The following is a 24568-nucleotide window of genomic DNA, read 5'->3' as shown; positions in this document are numbered from 1 at the left end:
AATACTGTATACTGAATCATTTCTCATATATAGAGAGCTATAATGACATACAGGCTGTAAGTGGGACAGGATCCATGAGCCATGGGTCCCAACTGCATTTCAGTTGAAGAGAAGAATGTTTTCTCTTTCCTTATCTCTTATTTTGCACAAAGACCTTAGAAACTGGATCTGTTAGACAGGTGCTTCCTAGCTATTTCGTTCTCAGATCCAAAATGTATGCTGCTCTTGGTTTGGGCTGCACCTTTATTTCCTCCACGCCTCAAAAAGAGCTGCAAAATGTAAACCTGGATTTTTCCTCTGCTACTTCAGACACTTCCAACTGGCTTTTGTTACAGATTTCTAATGAGATATTATTACAGCCTAAAAATCTTATTCTCCAGCAACGCCACCATTGCATTCTGTGACAATTAGATTAAACACAAATCTTAGGCATGGTTAATTTACACCCAGGGCACTAATCTCAGAGCAATCTCACTGAAATTCAGAATATAGGCTATGCTAAATTGATACGATACGAGTGGAAGATCAGGCTCTTTCTTTTGAAGGTGATGGAACTCACAGTGCTTGTAAAGAGCCTTTTCTTCTGAAATCTTCTGTGATTCCAACAAGTTGAACATTTCCCTGGAATACAGCTAGTGGAGACAAATCTATTTTTAAAACCTCTTCCCAGTTCTTTTTTCCTGCAAGAAATATTTTTGCCCATCTAGCTGTAAATCATTTCTTCTTCCAGGTACATTACAGGTATGTCTCAGTTCAGTAGACTTTTATGGGAAGAGCCACATCAGATACACCTGAACCCTTACCTCAGTGAGAATGTGCAGTGAAATAGGGAATGGGGGTTTTATTCTTCTAGTCACATTAGTGGAGATTACATGGCCTGTGGGAAAAACAGGACTAGCCCATTTTAACTTCAGGTCATCTGTGTTGATCTGCTACATGGTTGGGTTATTTCCAGGTCTAGATGGCTGGACCTTGCACAAACCCAACCTAAAAATAAAAATAAAGATAATAGGGTCTTTTAAACCCAGTATTATCCCTATGTTTCCCCTCCCTGTCCTACTGAATGCAGTAAGTCCTCAGGGGAATTGAGTTTAAGAATGCTTTATTCTAGGCGTTCATTTTAATTACAACCATAATTATTTCTGTGCATGGGTATGACCCAGTTAACAAACCCATCTTCTGCATCTCATGGTCTCTCCGACCCTGCCCGTCTCTGCGAGGAGGTAACCTCAGCTCCTGGCAACAAGGAGCAAACTTATTTTTGAAACAAGCGGTCAAACTGGTTGCTGCATCTTAATGAAAGTGGTTTTTAAAGAACCCAACACATTTCTATGTATATAAACAGCCCTTCCTCCCAAACCTGGTTAGACAAGAATGTTCCTGGGTGTGGACTGCCTTGTATAATTAACTGCACAGCTGTAGCTTCTGATCCCTGGTAACGTCTTTCTTTCTCCCTGCGTCTCCCTAGCATAATCCAGGCGTTCTCCTCCTCCCTGCAGGAGCTCCAGGTGCGTCACTTGGGCAGAAGCTTTCCAGCATTCCACCGTCATTCCTTGCTGAGACAACAACTGGGCAGACATACCCACTTTGGGCTGAAAGACAGGAGCTGGAGGATAGATTAAGTGGTGAAGCCCATTTGCCCTGTTCAGACGATGGAAACGGGGAGTGCAGCAAGGCCAAATGGTACCACTGGGAAGCCAGAGGATGTGAAGAGTCCATCTGCCCCCAAAAAGGAAGAAGAAGTGAAGAAGAATACAAACTCTAGCGGAGGCGAGAAGGAAGCTCTGAAGGGCACTGGCAGTGCATCTTTGGAGGCAGGGCAAATCAAGAGCTCTCTCTTCTCTGGCAGTGACTGGAAGAGGCCCATCATTCAGTTTGTGGAGTCATCTGATGAGAAGAGATCAACCTACTTCAGCATGGATTCGGCAGATTCAAAGAAGATGCAATATGCCAGTGGACAGATGGGAGACATGAGGAGACCACCACTCTCCTTTGCAGAGAAAGGCGATCTCAGGAAGTCCCTCTTCAATTTGGATTCCAAAAAGAGCTTCCTGCCTAGTGAAGGGGAAGGGAGAAAGTCATTGTTCTCTGGGGGGCAGATGGGGGACCTGAAGAAAACTTCCCTCCCTCTCGTAGAGACAGGGGACCTGAGAAGACACACCTTCAACAAGCCTGACCGAGCGGCTGGGTCACGGCCCAGGGTGAAGCTTGAGGATGTTCTGTGTGATTCCTGCATTGATAACAAGCAAAAGGCTGTGAAGTCTTGCTTGGTGTGCCAGGCTTCCTTCTGTGAGCTGCACCTCAAGCCCCATCTGGAGGGAGCAGCTTTCCGGGACCATCAGCTCCTGGACCCCATCAGGGACTTTGAAGCAAGAAAATGCCCTGTGCATGGGAAGACCATGGAGCTGTTCTGTCAGACAGACCAGATGTGCATCTGCTACCTCTGCATGTTCCAAGAGCACAAGAACCACAGCACAGTGACAGTGGAGATCGAGAAAGCAGGAAAAGAGGTAATGCTCTTTTTATTGCACATTCCCATCAGTCTTTCCAAGGCATTTCAATATTACACCACAGCTTTTGCTTTCCAGCCTACAGTCTCTCCTCAAACCATGTCTGCAATGTAATTCTGGGATGCAGGGGTGGTGGATGGGAAGCATTCAGTGGAGAACGGATATTGCCTGGCTTCTGCTGCCGTGGGATCATTGTTCTCCTAATGGCTGGTTACAACAGCATAGCACTGGTCTTGTGTAGCAGACCTGACTGGGGGGTGGTGGTGAACCTGGCTTCCACCCCTGGTTGCATCACTGGCTTTCAGCAGAAGCTGAATCAAAACCATACATGCTAAGTTTTGTGTAGTGATCCCGCAGCCAGAAAGGTGGGCACTGCTCAAGTTCAGGATCTCCAGAATGGAGGTAGTTGGATGAGTGGCTACTAAAATTACTAGTGGCTATTATTGCCATGTCAGCTATTTAGAGTGAGATTATGGGGTTTTGTTTTTCTCTTCTGTTACGGATATAATAGTGTCAAGCACACCTATGGGAAGAGTAATTTGAAGCTTAGATGAAGAAAAATCCCTGGTGCAAGCACAAAACATCGTAATTTCCCCTGACGTGTTACTAAACTAGTTTTAGAAGATGGATATCTAAGGGGATGAGGCTGGTGTGTGGAGCAGTGCTCACTAATCGAAAGTCTTCCACCTTTGATTCCTTCAAGTCTCATGCTGTTTGCTTTCTGAGCAGACATATGATTATTCCACTAGATGCAGTAAAGATCAGGGTCTCAGCATGTTTGGTGCTATACATCCCATAGTAAGAGCATGTCCTGGCTTAGAAATCTTCTAAGCAGACAGGATGTATGCTAATGTAAACCAATTTGCCTAGAGTCACACAGCCAGTCCTCAGCAGAAACTGGAAGGGCACTAAGTAAGATCTGCTAAATCCTACTCCTAGGCACAGCCCAAGCCGGTGCTCTGATGTGGTGAACAGGCAAATAAAAGTACCCACTGCTGGAAATTCCTAAGTTACCCTTAACATGGAAGAACAGTTCAAGCCTTTCTAAGGTGGTGGGAAGATTTCTCTCTTAAGGCTGAAAGAGCACCTTATGCAGAGCTTCTCTCTGTCTCCCTGCGCACATATTTTTTATTTTCTTGCAACGTCATCTCCAACTTGCAGACTTACTGAAACCAGACAACATTTCTTCTGTGTCTCAACCAGTCTTTCGTAAAGAAATTCCTGCAGGGCTTGCTAGCCTGCTGTTTGTTTCATAATTGCTTATTCTTGTGTTTTTGATGTCAGCTCTCAACATAGCATATGCTAACTCTCGTAAAGCTGTGTCTGGTGTCTGCCAGGTCGTCCAATTCCTCTTAGCCGTTTCTACTGAAAAGAAGTTAACAGCTGCTCCCTGAGGAACCAAAGCTAGGCAGAGCCTTCTTCCTGTGGTTGGATGGACCTAGAACACCTTGCTTTTAAAGAGGCTGGTCAGAGGAGGCTTCGCCTAAGATTTTAATGATGTTTGATTTCTTCCTCAGAATCCTTGTGCCATTCTTGTTAGCTCCATGCTTTAGTTCCTATACTGTCCTTAGCTGTTTCTGCTGCTGCTAAGCCTAAAGGATTTAGGGCTTTATCAACATGAATCATACACATGTGCAAGTTTCTCCTGAGCACAAGTTTTGATCATGTTGTAACTTGAGTGAGTATTCACTCAGACAAAAACAATTAATAGGATAGCTTCTGCTTGCAAATGTTTATTCCTAGCCCCTATTTATTCACCTTAGGTGGAGCCTTAGCAAGAACCAGAAAGAGGAATGAGCATTTCCAAGTCCCTTGTGTGCACCGGTCTTGCAAATTCTTTTCCAGTCTTGCAAATCAGCTGAACTGGGATGTGACCACAAACTGGAAGAGTGGCAAAGTGTGAAAAGAATAAGCAAAAGCACCACATCAGGTCATCTCGATCCTTGCCCCATTTTTAAAGCTTGCATCCAAGCAGCATTGGGGTAGTTTTAGAAGCTCCAAATTTGCTAACTATACCACTGGGCTGGTGACCAGAATACAGCTATATCTACAGAGACTCTTCACACAATGTGGGTTGTGAAGGAACAATTGGTTTATCTGCAAAAGTTTCCCAGTCCTTGGCTGTACTGAGACTCCAATCCTGGAGAGGATTCCACCAGAATTTGGTGTCGGGGGATGTATGTGTGTGTCACTGACTGTCAATCTGGGCGTTCAGCAATTTGGTGGCACAAACCTGTCCCATGATGAGGTGTAATATGCTTGATTTAGGTATATGTATTCCTTTCATATGGCAGAATTAATGCAGGTTACAGTCTCTTTCATGAGTCTGTCTTTATAGACCTGTAAGGAGGAGAGGTGCTGTACTTCAGCGTTGGGAAAACAAGGGATAGTTTAAGATTCTTCTGTAAAATTAGGTAACTCTGCTTGCTCCACAGTGCAGACAGAGACAGTAAAGCTTAAGAGAAAAGGAATGCAAACAAGCCAGTAAACAGACACCTACTAGTTAGAGCATTTAAGCGAGCAGTGGAAAGACTGATATTTTTCTGTCTGTGAGACAGAGGAAGAACATGGCAGCATCTTCCACTTTTCAGGAGCCTGGGGTGAGAGTCACTCTTTTCCTGGTGTGCTTCTGAGCAGGCAAGAGCGAAAGGCACAGGGGGTCAGACAGAGACTCTTTTCCTGATTTTCCACACAGTGGTATTTGTGTATTTTACCCAGCAAACCTTTAATGCCTTCCCCAGAGCCACTTTGCATTAGTTTCCTGTTACAGATTTAGAAGCAAAGTAACAGCCCCACCAGAATCAGCACAAGAAACAACCAAGAAAAATGCTGTGAGGCTGGGTAATAACCACACACAGTTGAAAAGTGAAAACTGTCAATAGCAGCTTGTACAGCCAAATAAAACCCTCTGGCCAGCTTGATTTATCAACAGAACTAGAGTCCCCCTTTCAGATAGCATCCTTCATTTTGAAAGGGGATCCTTTATTCAAAACCTGTTTTACAGGCCTGTGCTCAAAATGAGACAACTTCACATATGCCTGCCAGTCACACAGCTGTAAATAACCTGTGGTTACTATCCAGCACCAGCCTTAGTACTCAGCACGTCAGGTCAGTTCTAGTGAAAAGCACTTTGATTCTTTTCTTTAATACTTTACGTTTAAAGAAAAGTTCACATTGCACAGCAGGTTTAAAGAGGCAGCAGAGAACTGTTGTGCAGAAACAGGACCTGGGTGTTCCTTGTTTCAACAAAGCCCCTTTTAAAAGGGGAGACTTCACAGAGGCTGAACTGGGCTTTGAAGTCAACCATCCACAGACATGCATCCAGAGGGATTTCCATGTGAGCCCTCTCTGTTTTGCTTTCACTGTCTGAATAGAGAGCAAACGAGAGAGTAGCAATATGCTAGTGGAAGGATTTTTTGGCCCTTCTCACCAAGGCAAGGTTAGGGCACAATGTGGCTGTAAGACCTTAATCTACATGAGTTGTGGTTGCTCTGCGGATACAGCTTAAAATAGATGCTCTTTCCACAGAGATGGTGCAAGTCCCTTGCAGGACGTTCTTCCTAGCTGGAAGGCTGGGAAAGCTGACCTGCTGCAAACTGTGATTTGCTTGTTTGCCTGCATTCTGCACTAATGCCTCTGCAGTGAGGGCAGACCCCAGGGAAAATCCAGCAGTTTGTAAGTAAGGAATTCTCTTCAGACTGTGCAGAGAGCCTTTTCTGGCCTCAGCTCATGTTGTGACAAGTGGCCTTATTGCAGGATGCTGGCAGAGTCTACAGAGATTGTAGCCCACTGGCACCCACCTCTGCTTAACTAAAGCTTAGATAGAAAAATGTAATGGCAAAAGCAGCAGAAATAATATCTCAAACAACTTGCTGATTTCTCATCGTGTAATTTCTAATACAAGCCCTGTATTAGGAACAACTAGTTTAAACACTTCTCTAGCTTCATTATTGCATTTGGTTGTTGCTGTCGGGTAATTAGCATAGCTCTCCCAGGCTGGTGACACAGGGGTGTTCCCTGATTCAAGGACTGGGTTCCCAGAGCATTAAGACATGATGATGCTTGTATTGCTGCCTTGCAAAAATGAGTCACATCATGATGCAAGATTCATAATCTCACATCTCTAGGTCCTTTACAGCAAAAGGGCTGGGTTCAGTTGTGGATGTACACTCTGAACTTTCACTTAGGCCTCTTGACTGCCCTAACTTAGACTCTAACAGGGGATCCTCTCTTAGCTCAAAGACTCTCAGTGCCAGCATTTCTCAGCTTGCTATAGTCAAACCGAATGGTCTAAACCTGTACTTCCTAGAGCTTCTTCACTGTTAGTATTTCTGCACTGTAGGGGCTCCCCTCACAATGACTGGAGGTGCTACAGTATCTTTCAAGAGGCCCTTCTGAACCCCAAGTCTCACCCAATGGATTTGTTCTGGATGGTCCATCACATAAGAGGATCAGGAGTTCTTGACCCTGGAAAATCTGAGAAATATGAAGAAAGCTGGGAGAGAAGTTTCTTTATTGGGAACAAAGTGGAGGAGTTGACAATACCTAATACGTGTAGCCAGCCTACTGTAAATGTAACACAGGACATACATGGACAGCTAAAGCAATCTTTCAGCCAGTCCAAGACTGATCAAAGCCTTAAAAACATCACTTTTGCTTAACCCCTTACATTGTAGTCCATCTCCAGAGCACCTCTAACTGAATAAGCCTCTTCGTACCCACATCACCAGTTCTTGTACTATTCCACAGCCTCCCTGAACCTCTTTTGAACATTTTTTCTATGCTTAGACTGGTTTGAATGTTTGTGTTACCGTGCAATGAAACACTTTCCTTCACCTCCCTTGCTGGTGTCTGTGCTAGTGGGTTTTTTTGCCCTCAGTATGGGCATTTTAACCCATGCTGAACCTGGATGGCTGTGGTCATTTGCATTCTGACTACTGGAACTATCTCTGTAATTTCCACTTGCAAATCATAATTGTCACTCTAAATGGTACTGTGGGTCTGCTCTCAAATACTTGTTACATCCCATCCCAGAGGCACACAAACTACCTTTCTGGGTGAAGGGATATTATAACTGCAATAAGCTGTTAGGAGTTAGTATCACTTCTGAGCAAGTAATAGTTTACAAAATTCCTTTGATACCCATCTCAATTAAAAAGTACTATAAAAGCATAATACTGCTGTCAACATCTTTCCATCCACCGTCTGATTCTTTTTCCTGTTACCTTTCTTTTCAAATCCCTCTGTTTGAGAGTGTCTGTGAAAAGTCTGTTTTTTTCCAGTCCTTTGTATGATTTCACTCATATTCTTGTCATAAGAATGTCCTGATATTTAGGGATGAGGAAGGAAACAAGACCTCCCATTGCCCAGGAGATGTGCTTTTTACTTTGCTAACAATAAGTGTTCCGAACCCCTGTAGAATATGAACTTCAGCTCATGATGGTATTTGTTTGACTAGTGAAGGCTGTCAGGGTGTATGGGTGGTATTTAGAGGACCAGTGCTCTCCTAACTCTCAACAAACAAGGACAATTACAATGACATTGTGAGGATGCAGCTCTTCTGGCACTGAGATACCTTTGAGTACATTTGCCTTTTTTGTTCCTCCTTTCTTCTGTTTTATAAGGCAATGAAAGAACTATCAAATTGTTTTCCCTCTATAAATAGAGATATTTCTAAATTGGAACAGCTAAAGTCAATGGCTCTCAGATGCAGCTGTGCATGATTCAAGCTTAAGAGGATGTTCAGACGCTATCGTGACTGGCAGCAAGACAAGAGTCCTGATGGGCTGATTTCCTTGGTCTGAGCTTTTGACAGCTTGTTGCATGCTTTTCTTCACTGTGGGATGCTGTTTTCTACTCCTTGAATGAAAAACTGAGAACTTTAAAACTTCCACCCCAAGGGAAACCATGATCACAAGGGAAGACCCATGTTTTCACATTGTATTATCTTCTTGGGTGGCAGCAAAGCAGTGGGAACTACAACTTGTGTTTTAACAGCAGGGAGGCCTCATTGTGTTAGTTGCTGCAGGAGTGGTTGTATCCATCCCTTGTCTCCCCTGCCTCCAACTGTTGGCCTAAATGTAAGTGCTTTTGGATAATACAACCATTTGCCAAAGGATCCCACATGAGCAGCAGGTTTTCAGAACTTTTCCAGTGTGACACGGCTCAGTTGCAGTGGAGTACAGGTAATTCCTGCAAACTGCGTAGTTCCTAAATAGCTCTTGGGATGGATATCCCATAGCCAGATTGCCTGTAGTTATACTTGTGCTGTGACCAACATGTACACACATGAAACACACAAAGATCTTGAAATGCGTAAACAAAGGCTTTGTCATGATCTGTTGGGCAGGGACGTGGTGAATATGAACAACTGAGGGAGGGGTTGCCCAGAGTTAACGGCGCAAAGCATTACTAAACAGCCAGGTCCTGGTCTGATCCAGTGATGTGGCATGCACACCACCCGGCATGTTACACCAGTGCATAGCTGCCCGGCCCTCAATGGCCTCCAGTTCTATGAACTGCCTTGCATGCAATTGTCTGGTCTGAGCTTCTCTGGGAAGCCAGCGCAAAATGAAATGCAAATGAAGCCCAGTGAAGTTGCTGATCTAAGCCAAGCAATGGTTGACTACACCTCCTCCCTCCTCCTTCTCTATTTTTTATTTTTTCCAAACATTCCCCAGCTTCATCATAACATGAAAGCTCTCAATTCAGAGCAAATTAATCCACAATCCTGTCTAAACAGAATTCCTGCCGGAGGCATCATCCTCTTGTTGCAACACTCGTCAAACGTCATTCCGTAATTACATGAAAACTGTTATTGCTGCAGAGGCACACCCTGGGATGGGCCCTTCACTGCATACACAGCTGAATTTTGAAACAGGCCTCTTCCCCCTCCAGCTAATGACTCTAATGTGATTAAAAACGGCACCATGACGGTAGCCCAGTAGGTGGGTGCTTCTGCTGTCTTTGCTGAGGGAGCCGAATGTCTTGACCCAGCGAGAAGCTCTGGGATCTTGTCCAGTGTCAGCACATGATCCCCATTTCAAGCAGTGCCAGGAACCTGCACCTCCCAGTTGTTATTGTTCAGGGCCAAATGCATAAGTGGGAACACAGTGCTTCTTTGAAGTAGGCCACCCTCAGCCCCAGTTCATGAGACTGTCCTCTCCTCGCAGGCTGAGCTTTCACTGCAGAAAGAGCAACTGCAGCTGAAGATCATTGAGGTAGAAGATGAAATCGATAAGTGGCAGAAGGAGAGAGACCGTATCAAGGTGCGTATGGGGTATTCATTTCAGTTCACTTCTCTGTTTTTCCTATACTTGTCATTTTCTTTTCCACTCTCTCACATCCCTCACCTCCTTTCCTCAATTTCTCTGACATAGCCAGCTCTTATTCACTCCATCCCTTATCCCAGCTCTCTCTCATCACTCTCCAAAACTCGCTCATGCCAAGTCTTGGAAACAACAACTCCTACTAAATTAACATTGCAACATACCCTGCAGGAGATCAAGAAGAGGCAGCACAGCCTTGTTACAAAATGATCCAAGGCACCTCCCTGATTTGGGTTCCTTACAGTTCTTCTATCACTGGTAGCCAGGCTGATTCGGAAACAAAGGTGTGCTGCTGCTTTCTTTCCTGCTAGACCACACACACAAACTCCAGAAGGGCTCTGGATTGCCCAAACAGAGATAAGGCAACCAGAAAAGATGCAGTTACACCAACAAACACCTGGTAAATGGTGGAACAGCTTATTTCCATACAGATACAGGGCTCTATTATAACTCTTTAATCACGCTAAGGGTTAGAATATAGTCGTGGTGTTATTTTTCTCATTTATACCCTAACTGAATAAAGCAGTGAAAACACAATTTGAAGACACCCCAGAAAATCTGCATAACATTAACAGGCAAAGCCATTCTTCTCCCTTTTATGTGGTACACGTACATTGTCTTGCCAGTTCTGCTTTTCGTCTGCTTTATTACTATTATTACGATTATGACTATTATGACTATTATTACTATTATTATTGGAAACCTGACCTAGAAATTTTAACTCTGAATATAGTTACATCCACAGTCCTTCTGAGGAATATTTCAGAGGGACCTAGAGGAGAAGTTTTAAGAAACGATTCAGCACCTTTCATCCTTTGAAATGGTGGGAATTTGGTCCTTGAATTCTTGAGGAGCCAGAACCATGATTTAGAAAGTTAAACAGTGTTTTTAAATATCACCCAAGAGTGCAATTCATGAATTCAAAGATATGCTCTTATAATCAGGAAGACAGCATGCCCTTTCAATTACATACACACAAGTACTGCAAGAACAAGTATTACTTCTCCTGGCACGTTTCTGGTGCTGACTTACATACCTAGAGTCTCCATAGTCACAGTCTAAATGCTGAGGATGCTTGGACATATCCCTCTCTGTTTGCCTCTGTTAGACAACTCCCTGAGAAGTTTAATGTGTTATTTCTCCTGCCTCTTTCCTGCTGCCTCCTCTCTCTGACCCTTCCCTCTGCAGAACTACACTACCAATGAGAAAGCAACAGTGGACCAGCATTTCAAAGAGCTGATCCGTGACCTGGAGAGGCAGAGGGATGAAGTGAAGGCTGCCTTGGATCAGAGGGAAAAGATTGCATCAGAGAACGTGAAGGAAATCGTGGATGAGCTGGAAGAGAGGGCAAAGCTTCTGCGGGAAGACAAGGAGCACAGGGAGCAGATCCACCAGATCAGTGACTCCGTGCTCTTCCTGCAGGTAACCAAGATCTCAGTTTAGTTTTCTTCCCATGAAGACAGTATTTGTCCCAAAGACAAATCCCAAGCTGCGGTAAAGTGCATTAATCTCCTCCAGTTCAATGCACATTTATGGCAGGAACCTACCCTGACATTTGCAGCTGTCTCTGCTCTGGTAGGTGAAGAATGAACTTCTGCATGCCAACTCCAGGGTTTTTTTGTAGATGGCTGCAGCTCACAGGCACAACATTTGTCTGCCTCCTTTGTCTGCCCCCATCTTCACTGTTCTCTTTTGCACTTCATACTATTTGGGGCCTCACATTAGCTACTTCCTAGGACCTAACCTCCATCTCTTATATTCCTCAGTAACCTCTCCTCCCTTCTGTTTGGCAGGAGTTTGGGGCTTTGATGCGGAATTATGTCCCCCCACCATCTCTTCCAACTTACAGTGTGCTGCTTGAAGGGGAGAGCATGAGCCCATCTATGGGACTCCTCAGAGATGACCTCCTAAATGTCTGCATGAGGCACGTGGAGAAGATCTGCAAGGCAGACCTTGGCCGCAACTTCATAGAGAGGAACCACATGGAGAATGGTAGAGTATCTGAGATCTGCTCCTTCCCTCCTTCCCTCGGCAAAGCCTGGCACAGAGTCAGAGGTGAAGTCTGATCAGTGCGCTCTCACAGAGGAGAAAGTAAGCAAAGACCTAATGAAAGTGGGAGAAACACTACCTGTAGCTGATTAGTACCACAGCACTGCAAGGAGTCTTCTAGGTCTTAGAACCCACCTACTTTCCATGTCTCCCAATTAGTTCTGCAGAAAGGACTTGTCTTGCATCAAGCTTACACATAATTTTAGGAGGACAGGGAACTAGAAGGGGATTCCACAACCGAGTTTCACTTCCTAGATCTCCCACAAAGAGCTTTTGTAACCTTGGGCAAGTTAATTATTCCCAAAAGATGACCTCCTGAACTAAGAATAATAGGGATTGGAATTAATAGTTATCTCACCAGGCTGCTATAAGGATATAATCTATTAATAATTGTGGAACCTAGATACCAGAACAATAAAGGTGGAGAAGCTGGATAGGTAACATGAAGATAAATTGCACTCTGCTGTTCAGGAGGATGTGTGACTCAAAAAGATGCAGGGATAAACTCAAGTCCAGTTCATACAATACAAGCAGCTGAGGAACTTTGCTGCAAATCTGCAAGATCACTGTTTCATTCAAATTCACAGTACTAATTCCTGCCTTATTAATACACCATCTCTTTCCTGGGCAATAGCCATGTAAATCACTCCAACTTCCTTCCAGAAAAGACAGATCCACATTACAAGATGATATAATAAAGGAGGAAGGGAAGAAACAACCAAAAAAACCCTCCAAAACAAAAAACCAAACAAAAAGCAGCCTGTTTGATAAGATGCACAGCAGTCAGAACAACACAGGTTCACTTACTGGTCAACATGGCAATGCTTTTCAGAGCCTGGGTTTTGTGAATCAGCCTGCCTGCATTCATAATCTAGAGCAGTAAGAATGAAGGTGACATGGGACCAGAATACATTTAGATCTGTAATGAGAATCACTAGTATTCATCAAGTGACAGCCTGCTGCCGCCCTATATTATGAAGAGAAAGAGTAAGCCCCTGGCCCCAAGGAGCCTGCACTGCAAACAGTTCATTAACGTTTATCTAGTGCCATCAATCTCTGTTAGACAGGAATTAGATGGACCAGATTCTTCTGGTCTGGAGAACTGAACTTTTTAGTTCAAAGTGCTCATGATGCATAGCTAGAGTTGGATTCTTTAACTCTCCCTGCCCTTCAAGTAGTACCAGAAACTGAACATTACTTGTCTTCCAACATTTAACACCCCCATGTACCTGGTCGGATTCTCAATACTCTCTTTTTGCCAGTCCTGAAGCAAATGTATTTTACTTGGCTATTTGTACAACCCAACAAGAGTATGCATATATTCAGTTCTAGTAGCTCTGGATAAAAACTGACTGCTTCTTGATTATTTTTAATTTGGGCCCCTTCCATATTACTGATGTCAGAAGTCCTCAAAGGTACTTGAAATCTGTGGGATTCAAGTGCCAAAATATGAGTGGGGCAACAATTAACTACTGCCAGAAAGTTGGGCACTTTGAGAAACTTTACTTTAATGGACACAGCTTGGAGTCTGCCTAATGAGAAGAACAATGGTATCCACTCATTTGGGAAATGTTATTTAAGGTGAGTCTCAGAAGCTTCAGAGCTCTCCGTTTTTCAAACCACAGTTACACTTGAAAGAGGACAGCACTCTGCATCTAGTGACTGCAAGGAAATAACTCCACAATTACTTAATGGATTTAATTAACTCAGACTCCCCGAGTCACTGCAACAAATTCATTTGCAACTGGCTTGATCTTCTAGTGTAAAAAAACTTCCCAGGAAGAAATATTACATTAATGGAATGAAACCAGCTTAATAGCAGACTCCAAAGGGAATCCGCTTTCTTTTAGTTGTCATAACAGGTACCTACTTAGTAGTGTGGCAAGGAGGAAAATAATCAGACAGCATCCAGGGATTTTAAATAACACAGAGATAAATTGGAGAAATAACATAAAAGTTTGTTCAATGACTTAAGAATCAAAGAATGGAACTATTTAAACATGGGAAACAAATTCACCCCCTTGCAGAGAATAATAGGTTTATAGAACACTCGAGGCCTTAAAAGAAAGTGGTTTTATGAGCATCTCTACTCATCGAGCACCAGTTCCTGTGGGTCAGTATCAGAAAACCAAAACCAGGCTGTGTAATACCTGGGAATAGGGTAGGTTTCATCTGCTTTGCATGAAGCCTGAACCAAATATCCTTGTCCGAGAGCCCAGGAAGATAGAGCTGTCTGCAACTCAGGTTTAGCATTTTTCTGTAAGAACTGAAGCAAACAACCTACTGGGCTCTCCCAACACTGATTTTCTTGAGCTTTGTAATACTTGCAGTTCAAGATCTGCTGGTTGGAAGCCAGCACTGAGCACAGGTTAAAAACACACAAAAGAAGCCAAACCACTGCTTTTGAAGTGGGATATGTTTTTAGCCACACAGCAGGATTTTGGTAGGAAAATGCCTCACCCTCAAATCTCCCTATGGATTTCCAGGAGATAGCGTATCTACTTAATGGCCAGATGCTGTGCTGTCTCTGAGGGAGCTTTCTCCTTTATCCGAGAGCTGAACCTCTGGGCGGCTACAGCACTACTTTACCTCCCAGCCAAATAGTCCCACAGAGGTATTAAGAAAAAACAGAGAAACTCGTTTTCAAAGAGCAGAACCACCTCTCCTGCAGCACTTGCAGAAGCAATTCCAATCTGTTATTCCCTTCCCTCTCAAGACCATCCAACAACCTCCTCCAGCTCATGTCCTGCTCTGCTTCTCCAGGTGACCACCGGTACATGATGAATAACTATGAGTGGAACCAGCCGGACAACTTGAAGAGATTTTCCATGTTCCTGTCTCCCAAAGGTATGGTACCCTAATGGTGGCCTGGCTTCATTCAGAGTGAGAAGCAGGGATTGCTAAAAGCCTAAGCAAGAAAATGCCTTTAGAAACAGAAAACCAGAAAGGGTAGCACACGAAACAAGTAGCCACATTTCTTCTGGTCTCTAGACCTGGATTTGCCAGGTGTTTACAGCTGCTGCTCTGCAAAGCCAGATGGTGGGCAGTGTGAAGGGATATGCCAGCAATTAGCACTGGCACTCCCCTGAAGGCACATTTAGAGTGCAGTGTTGCCTGCTCTGTCGTTAGGGTTCCATGGGGATAACCCAGATCCCAACACTGAGCCCTTTGTCTGTATTTTCCACTTTGCCCTTCTCCTCTGTTCCCAGCCCACGCCTGGCAGCTTGCTGGCAGCCCTGCCTGGCGCCGCGGGGGTGAGGATGCCCTTTGGAGCAGAGGCAGCATTCCCAGTTCAGCATCAGCAGGACTGTTTCCTGCAGGCCCCCCAAGTTAGGGGACATTCTCTTCATCAGAGGCTGCAGGGGGCATTTTGCCAGTGGTGGGTTTGTTTTGCATGGAGCCTGTCTCCAAACACTGCCCACATGGTTACAGCTGATGTGCTGCCCCCAGCTGCTTCAGAGCTTTACAGGCCCTGTGCTGTCAGGGAAACACATGTTTTGCTAAGTGGAGCTGCAGATGCTCAGGAGAGACCACAGACTCAGCCCTGCATCCAAAACTGTTTTCAACCTTAACGGGTGGTGGTAAGTTAGATTTAAAATTGCGTGGTCTGAACCCATCTCTGTCCAAATTCATTTTAAATAGCTCAACATGCATTAGAAGAGTGTGGTGGAGTGTGGTGGGAGGAGGACAGTAGACAATGCCATTCTGATGTCATTGCTCCTATGTGTGTCAGGGGCAGGGCTGAAACGTGACATGGCAAAAGGAAAAGTAGTAAGTGACAGTGTCATTGCATGGCATAGCCTAGCTGCTCACTGCACCAGACCATAGTGACTGGACTTCCCTCTGCTCATCTCTGGATAATCAATTGTTAAGACCTGGGAACAGAGGCTCACTGGCTCCCAGCTGGGATCCAGCATGGCAGCCTCCTGAAGGATGTGCCTAGAGAAAGGAGGGATCAACAGAGACTGCTAGATACAGGGTTTCTTATTTAGTGCTCTTTATTGGAGCCAGTGGGGACACTTCCTGGATGCAGGCAGCTAGAGAGTAGTGTAAAGGATGTCCAGCAGCTTGGAGATCAGTGGGCTACTGTTCCTGCAGTGGATTTTTGAGTATACAAATCCTGGGGGAACATTACTTCTGCCTACACACATCTACCTTTACCTCAGAGTACAGTCATGTTGCCTTCCAAAACTACTTGTTCTGTGTTTTGTACCAATGAAATCGCTTCATCCAAAAAAATCTAAGCACAATCTCTGCTGAAATGGGATTTGAATAGCACAGGATGAGGACTCAATCCTCTCTACTAAAATGAGGACTCAAGCATGATAGAAAGGAACCAGCTGCTGAAACCACACTGTTGGGGTGTTTGGGAATGGAATGAATCAGTAGGCAAACAGGAGACATGACCCATTTAGCTTGCATGCTTGCTAGCAAAGGATTATCTGATGAATAATGCAATGTACCCATAATCATTTAACTCTCTAGAGATTTCTATGCTCTGTGTCATGTAGTACTTCCTCCCATTGCATCTCTTCTAAGGAATTCCATAAAATAGGATTTAAAAAAACAGAGGACCACCATTTGCATTGCATAATACACAATATCCTTGATTATTTCATGATAGTTTTGTAACACACCCTTTTTCTCGCTAGGTTGGATCACTGCAAATCCTGCCTGAAGCCACAGTGGCAAGTCTGTTGGCTGCACTGAGGAAGGCTACCCAAGTTGTGCTCTGCACTAACTGCAGTGGCCCACACTAAGAAACTGCTTGGATTTGAGCTGAACCTATATGTTTTTAAGCCCTGCTTAAATTCAAGGAGACTTCTACTGCCATAGTCATTAAAAACAGTATCACAGAGCATCTGCTTGCAAAGGTGTCATAATGAGGCAGAGGGGAGACATAAAGGGTTTCAAATGCTGCCTAAAAGATAGAGGAACAATCTGTTCCACTTCTTGACACTCCTTTCTGTCCTCTCCACTGAGCTTTCTTCTCCTGATGTGGCAAACAGTTTGGGCAGAGCCAGGAGGATGTTGGAAAGATCATCTTGTACCTTTGGAAGTCTTTGAATGAAGAGTAGAACGGACTCAGGCACATAGAAAGGGAGAACCAGTAGCTTAAATAGAAACACAGCTTAAATAGAAAAACAGGCCACAGGATGGCAGCATAACAGCTCGAAGCGTTCACCTCTTCACTCTTCTGGGAGTCCAGTGTCTCACAAAAGGGGTACAACAGCACTAGTCTGCATCACACTAGGATTTCCTAGTGAAACCCTGAAGCACATGCCTGCCACAGTGGCTGAGACAATGTGTGCTGGAGCAAGAAATGTTCCTCTGCTTGTGTCTCTTTGAGCTCCAAAACCAAACCTTTGTCTGCATGAGTCTTTGCAGAATAGTCACATTGAGTAGACAGACCTGAGTGGGCAATTTAATGCAGCTAAAGACAGTTCTGTGGCAGTTAGAGTGCTTTGTTCTGTAAATGAGAAGTCCATTCACCATTCCCTAGAACCCAGAATAAAAAAGACCAGGCTTTTCTCTACTCCATGGACTCAGATTTCTGGTTTGGGGCTGCTTCCAGATTGGTGGGGACTGTAACATAGAGCAGCGCCAGGCACAGGCCTTTGAGCCAGCTCATCAGGACCCAACTGCTGAACTGGATGCTCTTGTTTTACAGCCAGTTTCAACCCACGATCATGGGAATTTTCCTCCTTCCAAGCGACTGAGGAAACACTTGGTACGGGTAATTCCGACTTCAGTGTGAAAGGATCTAACCCCCCGTGCCACAGCTTTCTAGCTGGCTAACCAAATCTCTGCTTCCCCTCTCAGCTGTCCTGTCACCTGTCAATCACTGTCTCTCAGATCCATCTCTTAGCTGGGTTATCAGCACTGTCTGCATAGACCCAAACCCAGGATCTCACTGCTCTAGATTTCTTTCCATACAGGAAAGAAACACAGGGAAAGAAATTCCCTCCTGTATACAGGAGGGAAAGGCATCCCTGTCCTTACTGTTCAGACAGTGAAAGAAGATTGAAAATGTAGGTGCCAATTTGTAAAGATCCTGAGATTCCTAACCAAATGCAATCAACAGGAGTGCCAACATCATCCAAGGCAACCAGTGGAGGATGTGGTGGACTCCAAGTACTCTCAGCCAGTCTCAGAAGCACAAGGCAGCTCTTCTCCAACAAACATACACCTTTTACTTAGCGTATAAGAGCCTGCCCCATGTTCACTGTCTGTACAACATCCAGCACAATGAGGAGGGGGTGCTTTGAGCTAGTGTACCAAGGACCCCAGCAGCAGTGAGTCATGCCTTTTCTTCCCAGATGCCTACAATCCTTTTTCTTGCCTGTGTTTTCTTTCTTTGCTTTGTTCATGCTCAGAGGGTCCTGCCTTTCCTTTCATTCAGAGGCAGCCTACAAGCATCCACGGCTACTCTACCTGGGGGAGCTCTGGTGACTCACAGACACACCTAAGTTGTTCCTGTTTTCATGCCACAGGCAGGGCTGTCTCCCTCTCATCATCTCTGCTCTCAGATTCATTCTGGCAGCCAGGGCCTGACCCCAACGAGGCCAGAAGGGGAAGCCTTGCTTTAATTTCTATGGGCTTTGAATAAAGCCTCAACTGCTTGGAGGCAAGGGAGCTTCGGCAGTTATGTAGTTTTGCCTTGTTACTCCTGTCTCTGGAGATGCAGTTTCATGCCAGGAAGCTGCTGCTTTTCAGTCATACCTGCACTCTGGGTCTCTCATGAGAAAGGCTCTTCCCTGCCTGTCTGGAGCATTGGGATCAATTCACACTTGCACACTGTGTACACTGGGACCCCACAACTTGCTGCACTCATCTGCCTTTTCTTACTAAAAGAAAAGGGACAAAGCTGTTAGTTCCCATTTTCCCCCAACCAGCCGAAGGTAGTTTTATAGGGTGTGTTTTGAAATGCTTAGGGCTTCCCCACTGCAGCATGCAGCACCATGGAATAACACAACCTCTTCTGTCTTCCAGTCGGCAATGGTACTAAGCTGCCTTTTCAATTCTCCTCGGTGGGACAGAATCCGCCCGGTGACTTCAGCAAACAGTCTGATGGGAGCCTCTTCACTAAGACCGGTACTAGGCAGTTGGTATTTTACCCCTTCCTTCTTTCCCTTTTTTAGGTGATAAGACATTTAATCCTCTTCTTGCTTCCCCAGAGAAGGTCTGGAGCAGTCCTACAGCTAGCCCATATCTCTTGTCCTGACTGTCAATCTCTTATATACACACACATGTTCACACAAGCAACTTACTCTGCTGAGCCGGGGCAACAGGATTTTATTAAAGAGTGTTAAAAAGTACTAAAAAGTTACATCTAGTGACTAGCTGAAATGGTCTTAACTTTCATTTGCAATGGGTAGAGATGAGAATTATTATAGAGGCACAGGGAGCAGGGAAAGATACTGGGAAATTATGTTCATGGCCATTTACCCCTTTACCTTCATCAGTGTTTTAAAAGAGCTATCATCCTGAAAGAGTAATAGCCACTAAGCACAACCTTCAAAACCATGTGCAGCAGCTGCCTGTTCTCCTTCATCTGAACCAGAACCCCCGTTCACTGTCTCATAATCCTCTTTTCACTGCTCACTAGTTTAAGGGCACCAGAGGTGGAATCCAAGAGCATCAGCACCTGCCAAGCAGAGCCAGGTCTGACTAATTTGTGAACGGGGAAAGACCATTGCCTGATAGCACTGAAACTGGTCATGATTCAGCAGAGCTGGTGTTATTTTTGAATCAGAATGGAGGTGGTGTGGTATAAAGGGGTTAGGTCTTACCACACTGCCAGAGGTACTGTCATTAATTTCTGACATGAAACCCAGGCCTCAGCTCTTTGCAGTACTTAAATAGCCTATAGTGTTCTTTGCAAGAGCCAGAATGCTTAGTTCGGGACTTGGCCTGAATTTAACTGGACTGATTGCATTCCACCTCTCTGCACTCCTCAGACATTTTAATTAGACAGACTTTCTTTACTTCCTTTTCCTAACTGATTGGGTGGTGGAATAGAGATCTGCCTGACTGCTGTTGTGTCCCTCCCCAATAATGGCTGCATTTCAATGTTAAGCAATGCAATACTAATTATGTGGCGCTTCCAGTCCTGCTACTCATCTTGATGCTCACAAGGGGAGACGGGGATGGTGGCAGGGACTGATCTATAACAGGTTGTTTTATGTTGTCACAGCTTATCCTTCAATAGTGAGACATCAGTCTGCAAAGGTGACACCACAGACATGGAAATCTTCTAAGCAGTCTGTCTTGGTAAGAAATACACTCTTGGTGTGAAAGCATGTGCACAGCTTCAGCAAGAGAACTATCCGCTTTAGTGATACCTGAGACTTAAGAGACCAGAGCTTGGGTTCTTTGGAGATGGGAATGTAAAAGCTTCAAGACACCAGCTTCTATTTTATTTCTCTGTGGTTAACTGCATCCACAGAGGGATGCAGGTTAACACTGCTGCCACCACAGCTCTGGATTGTAGGAATAATCTATACTCTTGGTCCGTGACATCTAGAAAGCACAGATTGTGAAAGTGACACCAAAGACAAAAACGTAAGAGTATTTCGCTAGTTACATCCTAGAGTGCACAGATGCAATATCAAAACTGAGGGGTCAGACTATGAACATAAATCACTAGAACATCAGTAAGTCACTCATTTTGCACTTTTAGCACAAATCAGGTAACAATACATTATAAAGGGCAGAGGACAGTGATATTTTAGGTCTTATAATCTCAAACATACGAGGTTAACAAGCAGTTAATGCCCAGCCACAGAAACACTAAATTAATCTATTTTCTTAACATCCATTCACACTGTGATACATTAAGATCTTGCATGACCCAAAACAAGATCGACAAGCTTTTGCCCCCATCTCCACAGATGAAGGCTATTTTTTCAGTTCTGATTTTACATTTGTGAAAGATTATTTACTATTCCCTGGAAATAAGACTTGTAAGAAGCAGAGGGCCAAGAATTGAGAGCATTCCCACACTGAATGAAGAAAGCAAAGGAAACACACAACAGTTAGAAAGTGGCTGCCTAAAGACTGCAGCTGTATGTCTCTACTAACTTTTCAAGGCCCTACCAGGAGATGAATGCCTGTGAAAGGGATGTACCTGGGTAGACAGTTTCACAAAATCCAGCCTTGAGTTTCTGAATATGCTACTGCAAAATAGATACCCTAGGAACAGCGAAGTTTTGTAGTGTCTTCTGTCTTGTGTTTTGATCACTGCCTTTCTAAAGATCATCTACTTCATCATGTGTGCGCTCAAGTGGAGACTTTTCCCGGTGATTTTAGATACCAACCTACCCTTCCTAATGGTGGTGGTATACAGGGGAAGTCTGGCCAGGAAAGTGAAGTCTCTGTTAGCACTGAAGGATGCCACTAGGGTGGTCCTAGCAATAAGCACCCTGCAGCACAACAGGCAGCATGCTGTGCTTCATGAACACAACCCATGCTTTCCTTCATCCTCATAGAGACACAGCCTGGGAAACTTCTCTCACATGAAGTCATCAGGCTTTTTCTTTTACCCTTTCTCTCTCATGCATACACATGTAGTGGTTATTTTATTTTTATGGTCTATATTCACCAGATAGCCCTGAACTTAACAATTGGCTTGATAAATATAAGCATTAAAAAGTCCCAAAATAGAAATACGTGATCTGGACTGTAGGAGCTCTGCAGGAGCTGTTATGGTCTATTGGGCCAATAATCGACCTTTTAAAGCATCTTAAATATGTATTTAAGTAATACACATTCTAAAAGTTCTGTAAATATGAATTTTCACAAAGGACTGTACTGTTTAAGGAGGAATGTCTTTTAAACCCACAGGGAGTTCTTTAAAATGAAGCCTCCCTCTTTCATATCTTAATTATATTGGAAATTAAGGCCATAAAATGAAAAGAGCTTCAACAAAAGGGAACATTGAGCAGGAGGTATTGGGAGTCAGCACTGAGCAGGAGGATGGGTTGGGCTGGGTTTGCTCTGCCCGTGCTTCCAGCCTTCTGCCATGCCTAATACTAACAAGAGCATTGCACAGAGTGTTTCTTTGAGGTCTCTCCCACCTTCTGCAAGCAAGATCTGGGCGGTGGATCAAACCTGAGACAGATAAGACATTACAAAACCACAGTTGTTCCTGATTACCTTGGGCACCATTTCACTAGCGTAAGCATATTCTCATCCAGGCTAGAGATTTTGCCTTGAAGAGTGCAACCAGGTATCACAATCCATAAATTGGCTTTTGTATTTTGCGATCATCCCAAGCCAACAATATGCTGCACAACACAACTTTGCTTATTTGTAATGGTGCAGATAAGAATGAAATTCCAGGGGTAGGTCCTGATGAGAAGAGATATAACTCAGGACTGCAGTAAACAGAGCTAAGAGTGGTAGACAATGGCAATTCCTTTAAGCTCTGCCCCTGTCTCTCCCTTTACACTTCTGTTTACACAAACGTTTAGTACTGGGCCCTGCAACATGTGCAGGTGTGAAGAAACAATACACCATCGTGTAAGAATTTCCATGCACAAGAGTTTTGGCACAAATAAATACCATGTGACTTAGTTGATCACTCACATAACTGTGCATGGCTTTAAATGTGAAACCTCCCAAGAGTTCTCAGGTTAGTAAGCAATTAAAAGACACTGACAGAAGCATAAAAATAAAGGTGACATTCCTCTTCTCCAAGAAGCCTCTCATCAAACCATGAGTCATCGTCTGAGATTTTATATGATGCACAGACTCATCTGGCTCAGGAATGAGGTCCATGCAAAGCATGTATATGAATCAAAAAGCAACACCATTTGCATATGATCACTTCAGCACCTCCAGTAGTGAAATGAGGCAGTGATGCTCTGCAAGAGAAAAGACTGAAGGTGTTAAGATATGTATGGTTGGGCTACCTAGGAGGGTGAAGTATAGGTGGTCAGTAAAGGAAGGTAGGCCAAACTCACATGCCCCAAATTCTCCATTGCAGTCACATTACCGCCCCTTTTACGTCAACAAAGGCAATGGAGCCACTTCCAACGAGGCACCTTGATTCCTGAAGATTTAGGGAAGAGCTGGCAGCACTTGGAGTGAAGACTCAGCTGCGGATTTTCATGGATGTACCTGCTACTATATTAACCTTACTGCTCTAATCTCTGCCAGGGAGAGGGAAGGTGCAGAAGGGAATAGCCTTTACTGGAGGAAACAAGGACTTTTTCCTAATGACCTAATTGCCTTGAAAGCTCCGCAGGCCTTAACAATGTAACCCCATCCTTTGCTGTCACCTCCTAATTCCCTCTCTGTCAATGTCCTTCCCTTTGCTTCTGCAGAGCAAGCTGCTCTGCTTCTCCTGGGAAGCATGCATGCTTGGGTAGCAACCCCTCTACTGTACCAGTTGTCCCCTTGTCCTGAGAGTGTTTGTATGACCATAGCCGTTAAGTTCTGACGAAGATCCCAAACTGGGGGGGAGCCCAAAGGTCTTCCTGGAATGAAGAGGTCCCAGCCAGCCACTGGGACAGGCTAAAGCTCCTCCCTTGCCTCTCTAGCCTGTCACTCGGAAACAGGGAGCAGCTCTCACTGGCACCAGGTCCAGTGCTGCCACCTCCCCAAGACCCCTGCACACTCCCCCCAGCCCATGCCAGTGGCAGCACACTTCCTTAGAGCCCTTCTTTAGCTCAGCTCAGCTCTGCTCCTGCTGCCTTTCAAAAACCCATCAAAGAGGACCTATTCAGAGCTGCTACAGCCCAAGGCCAGCTACTGGTGGAGGGCAGAAAGGCTTTCTATCCCATTAAAGTACCCCCCCAGCCACCTTTTCAAATTAAGGAACAAAAAAGAAAATCCATCCTACTAACATAAGATTGATTAGATGCCATAGGTGGTGGGTGCTTTTTCGTTTTGTGTTGGCTTTTTTTAATTCCCCTAAACCAAAATTGATTAATTCATTGTGGTTCAGGGGTTGTTTTTGGTTTTGTTTTGTTTTCTGCAATGGGCAATGACAATTAATACCATAGCTTTTTGCTCAGGATAGCATTTTTTGTTTGTCCCCTGGATACACAAATCACATCAGCACCCAGCCTGCAAACCAGCCAGGGCTGGTTGAGCTTCCCATGATCTCACTGAGATTATTTTCCTTCCCCTTGGACAAAGCTGAGAGGTTCAGTCCATGCTGTGTAGAAACCTCCCAAGGCCAGTCACTTGGAGCAGATGGCCCATTGCAGGATCAGAGCCTTCAAACAGTGATGAGCAGCTGTCAGAGAAACAAGACATAACAGCTACTTTTCATGGTTTGCTCTGTTCAAGCAGTTTTTGGAATGGCTTCCCCCAACCTTTCCTACCCCCAAATGCTTGCAATACCTTGCTGAGAGGTAACACCTATTCACTCCCTGAAGATGACTTTCTTGCTGGGCAAAGACAGTGCTTTTTAATGCGACACCTCAGTCAAAACTTGGTTGCTCCCGAATACCTGAAATGGCACTTGTTATAACTATTTTTTTCCTAAATGTCCAGCGGGGAAGGGGATAGCATGGCAGGGAAGGATGTGAAGAAAAGGAAACTGAGATAGAGTTGCTAGGAAATGCATGAAGGGTTTGAGTATGTTTGTGAAAGGATAAAATAAGCCCTCCCCAGATATCAGGTTTTTTTGCCCCCGAGCAGGCATCCAGTAAGCACTTGTGTCCCTTT

At 44.5% G+C, this 24568-nt stretch overlaps 1 protein-coding gene across 1 annotated transcript; it reads left to right on the top strand.

Moving 5' to 3' along the window:
* The first annotated feature begins 1652 nt into the window (after positions 1–1652).
* Positions 1653–22940, top strand: TRIM29 (tripartite motif containing 29). Its single transcript, XM_010009383.1, has 9 exons — positions 1653–2510; positions 9683–9778; positions 11027–11260; positions 11632–11830; positions 14651–14734; positions 17559–17618; positions 18881–18982; positions 20085–20161; positions 22878–22940. Exons 1-9 carry the CDS (start codon positions 1653–1655, stop codon positions 22938–22940), a joined length of 1773 nt encoding a protein of 590 aa, XP_010007685.1.
* Positions 22941–24568: the final 1628 nt, after the last annotated feature.

Source organism: Nestor notabilis, unplaced genomic scaffold (genome assembly GCF_000696875.1).
Source record: "Nestor notabilis isolate BGI_N333 unplaced genomic scaffold, ASM69687v1 scaffold4452, whole genome shotgun sequence".
Taxonomy (NCBI): domain Eukaryota; kingdom Metazoa; phylum Chordata; class Aves; order Psittaciformes; family Psittacidae; genus Nestor; species Nestor notabilis.
Note: the sequence above shows the minus strand (reverse complement) of the source record. Positions and strands in the feature narration are given on the sequence as shown.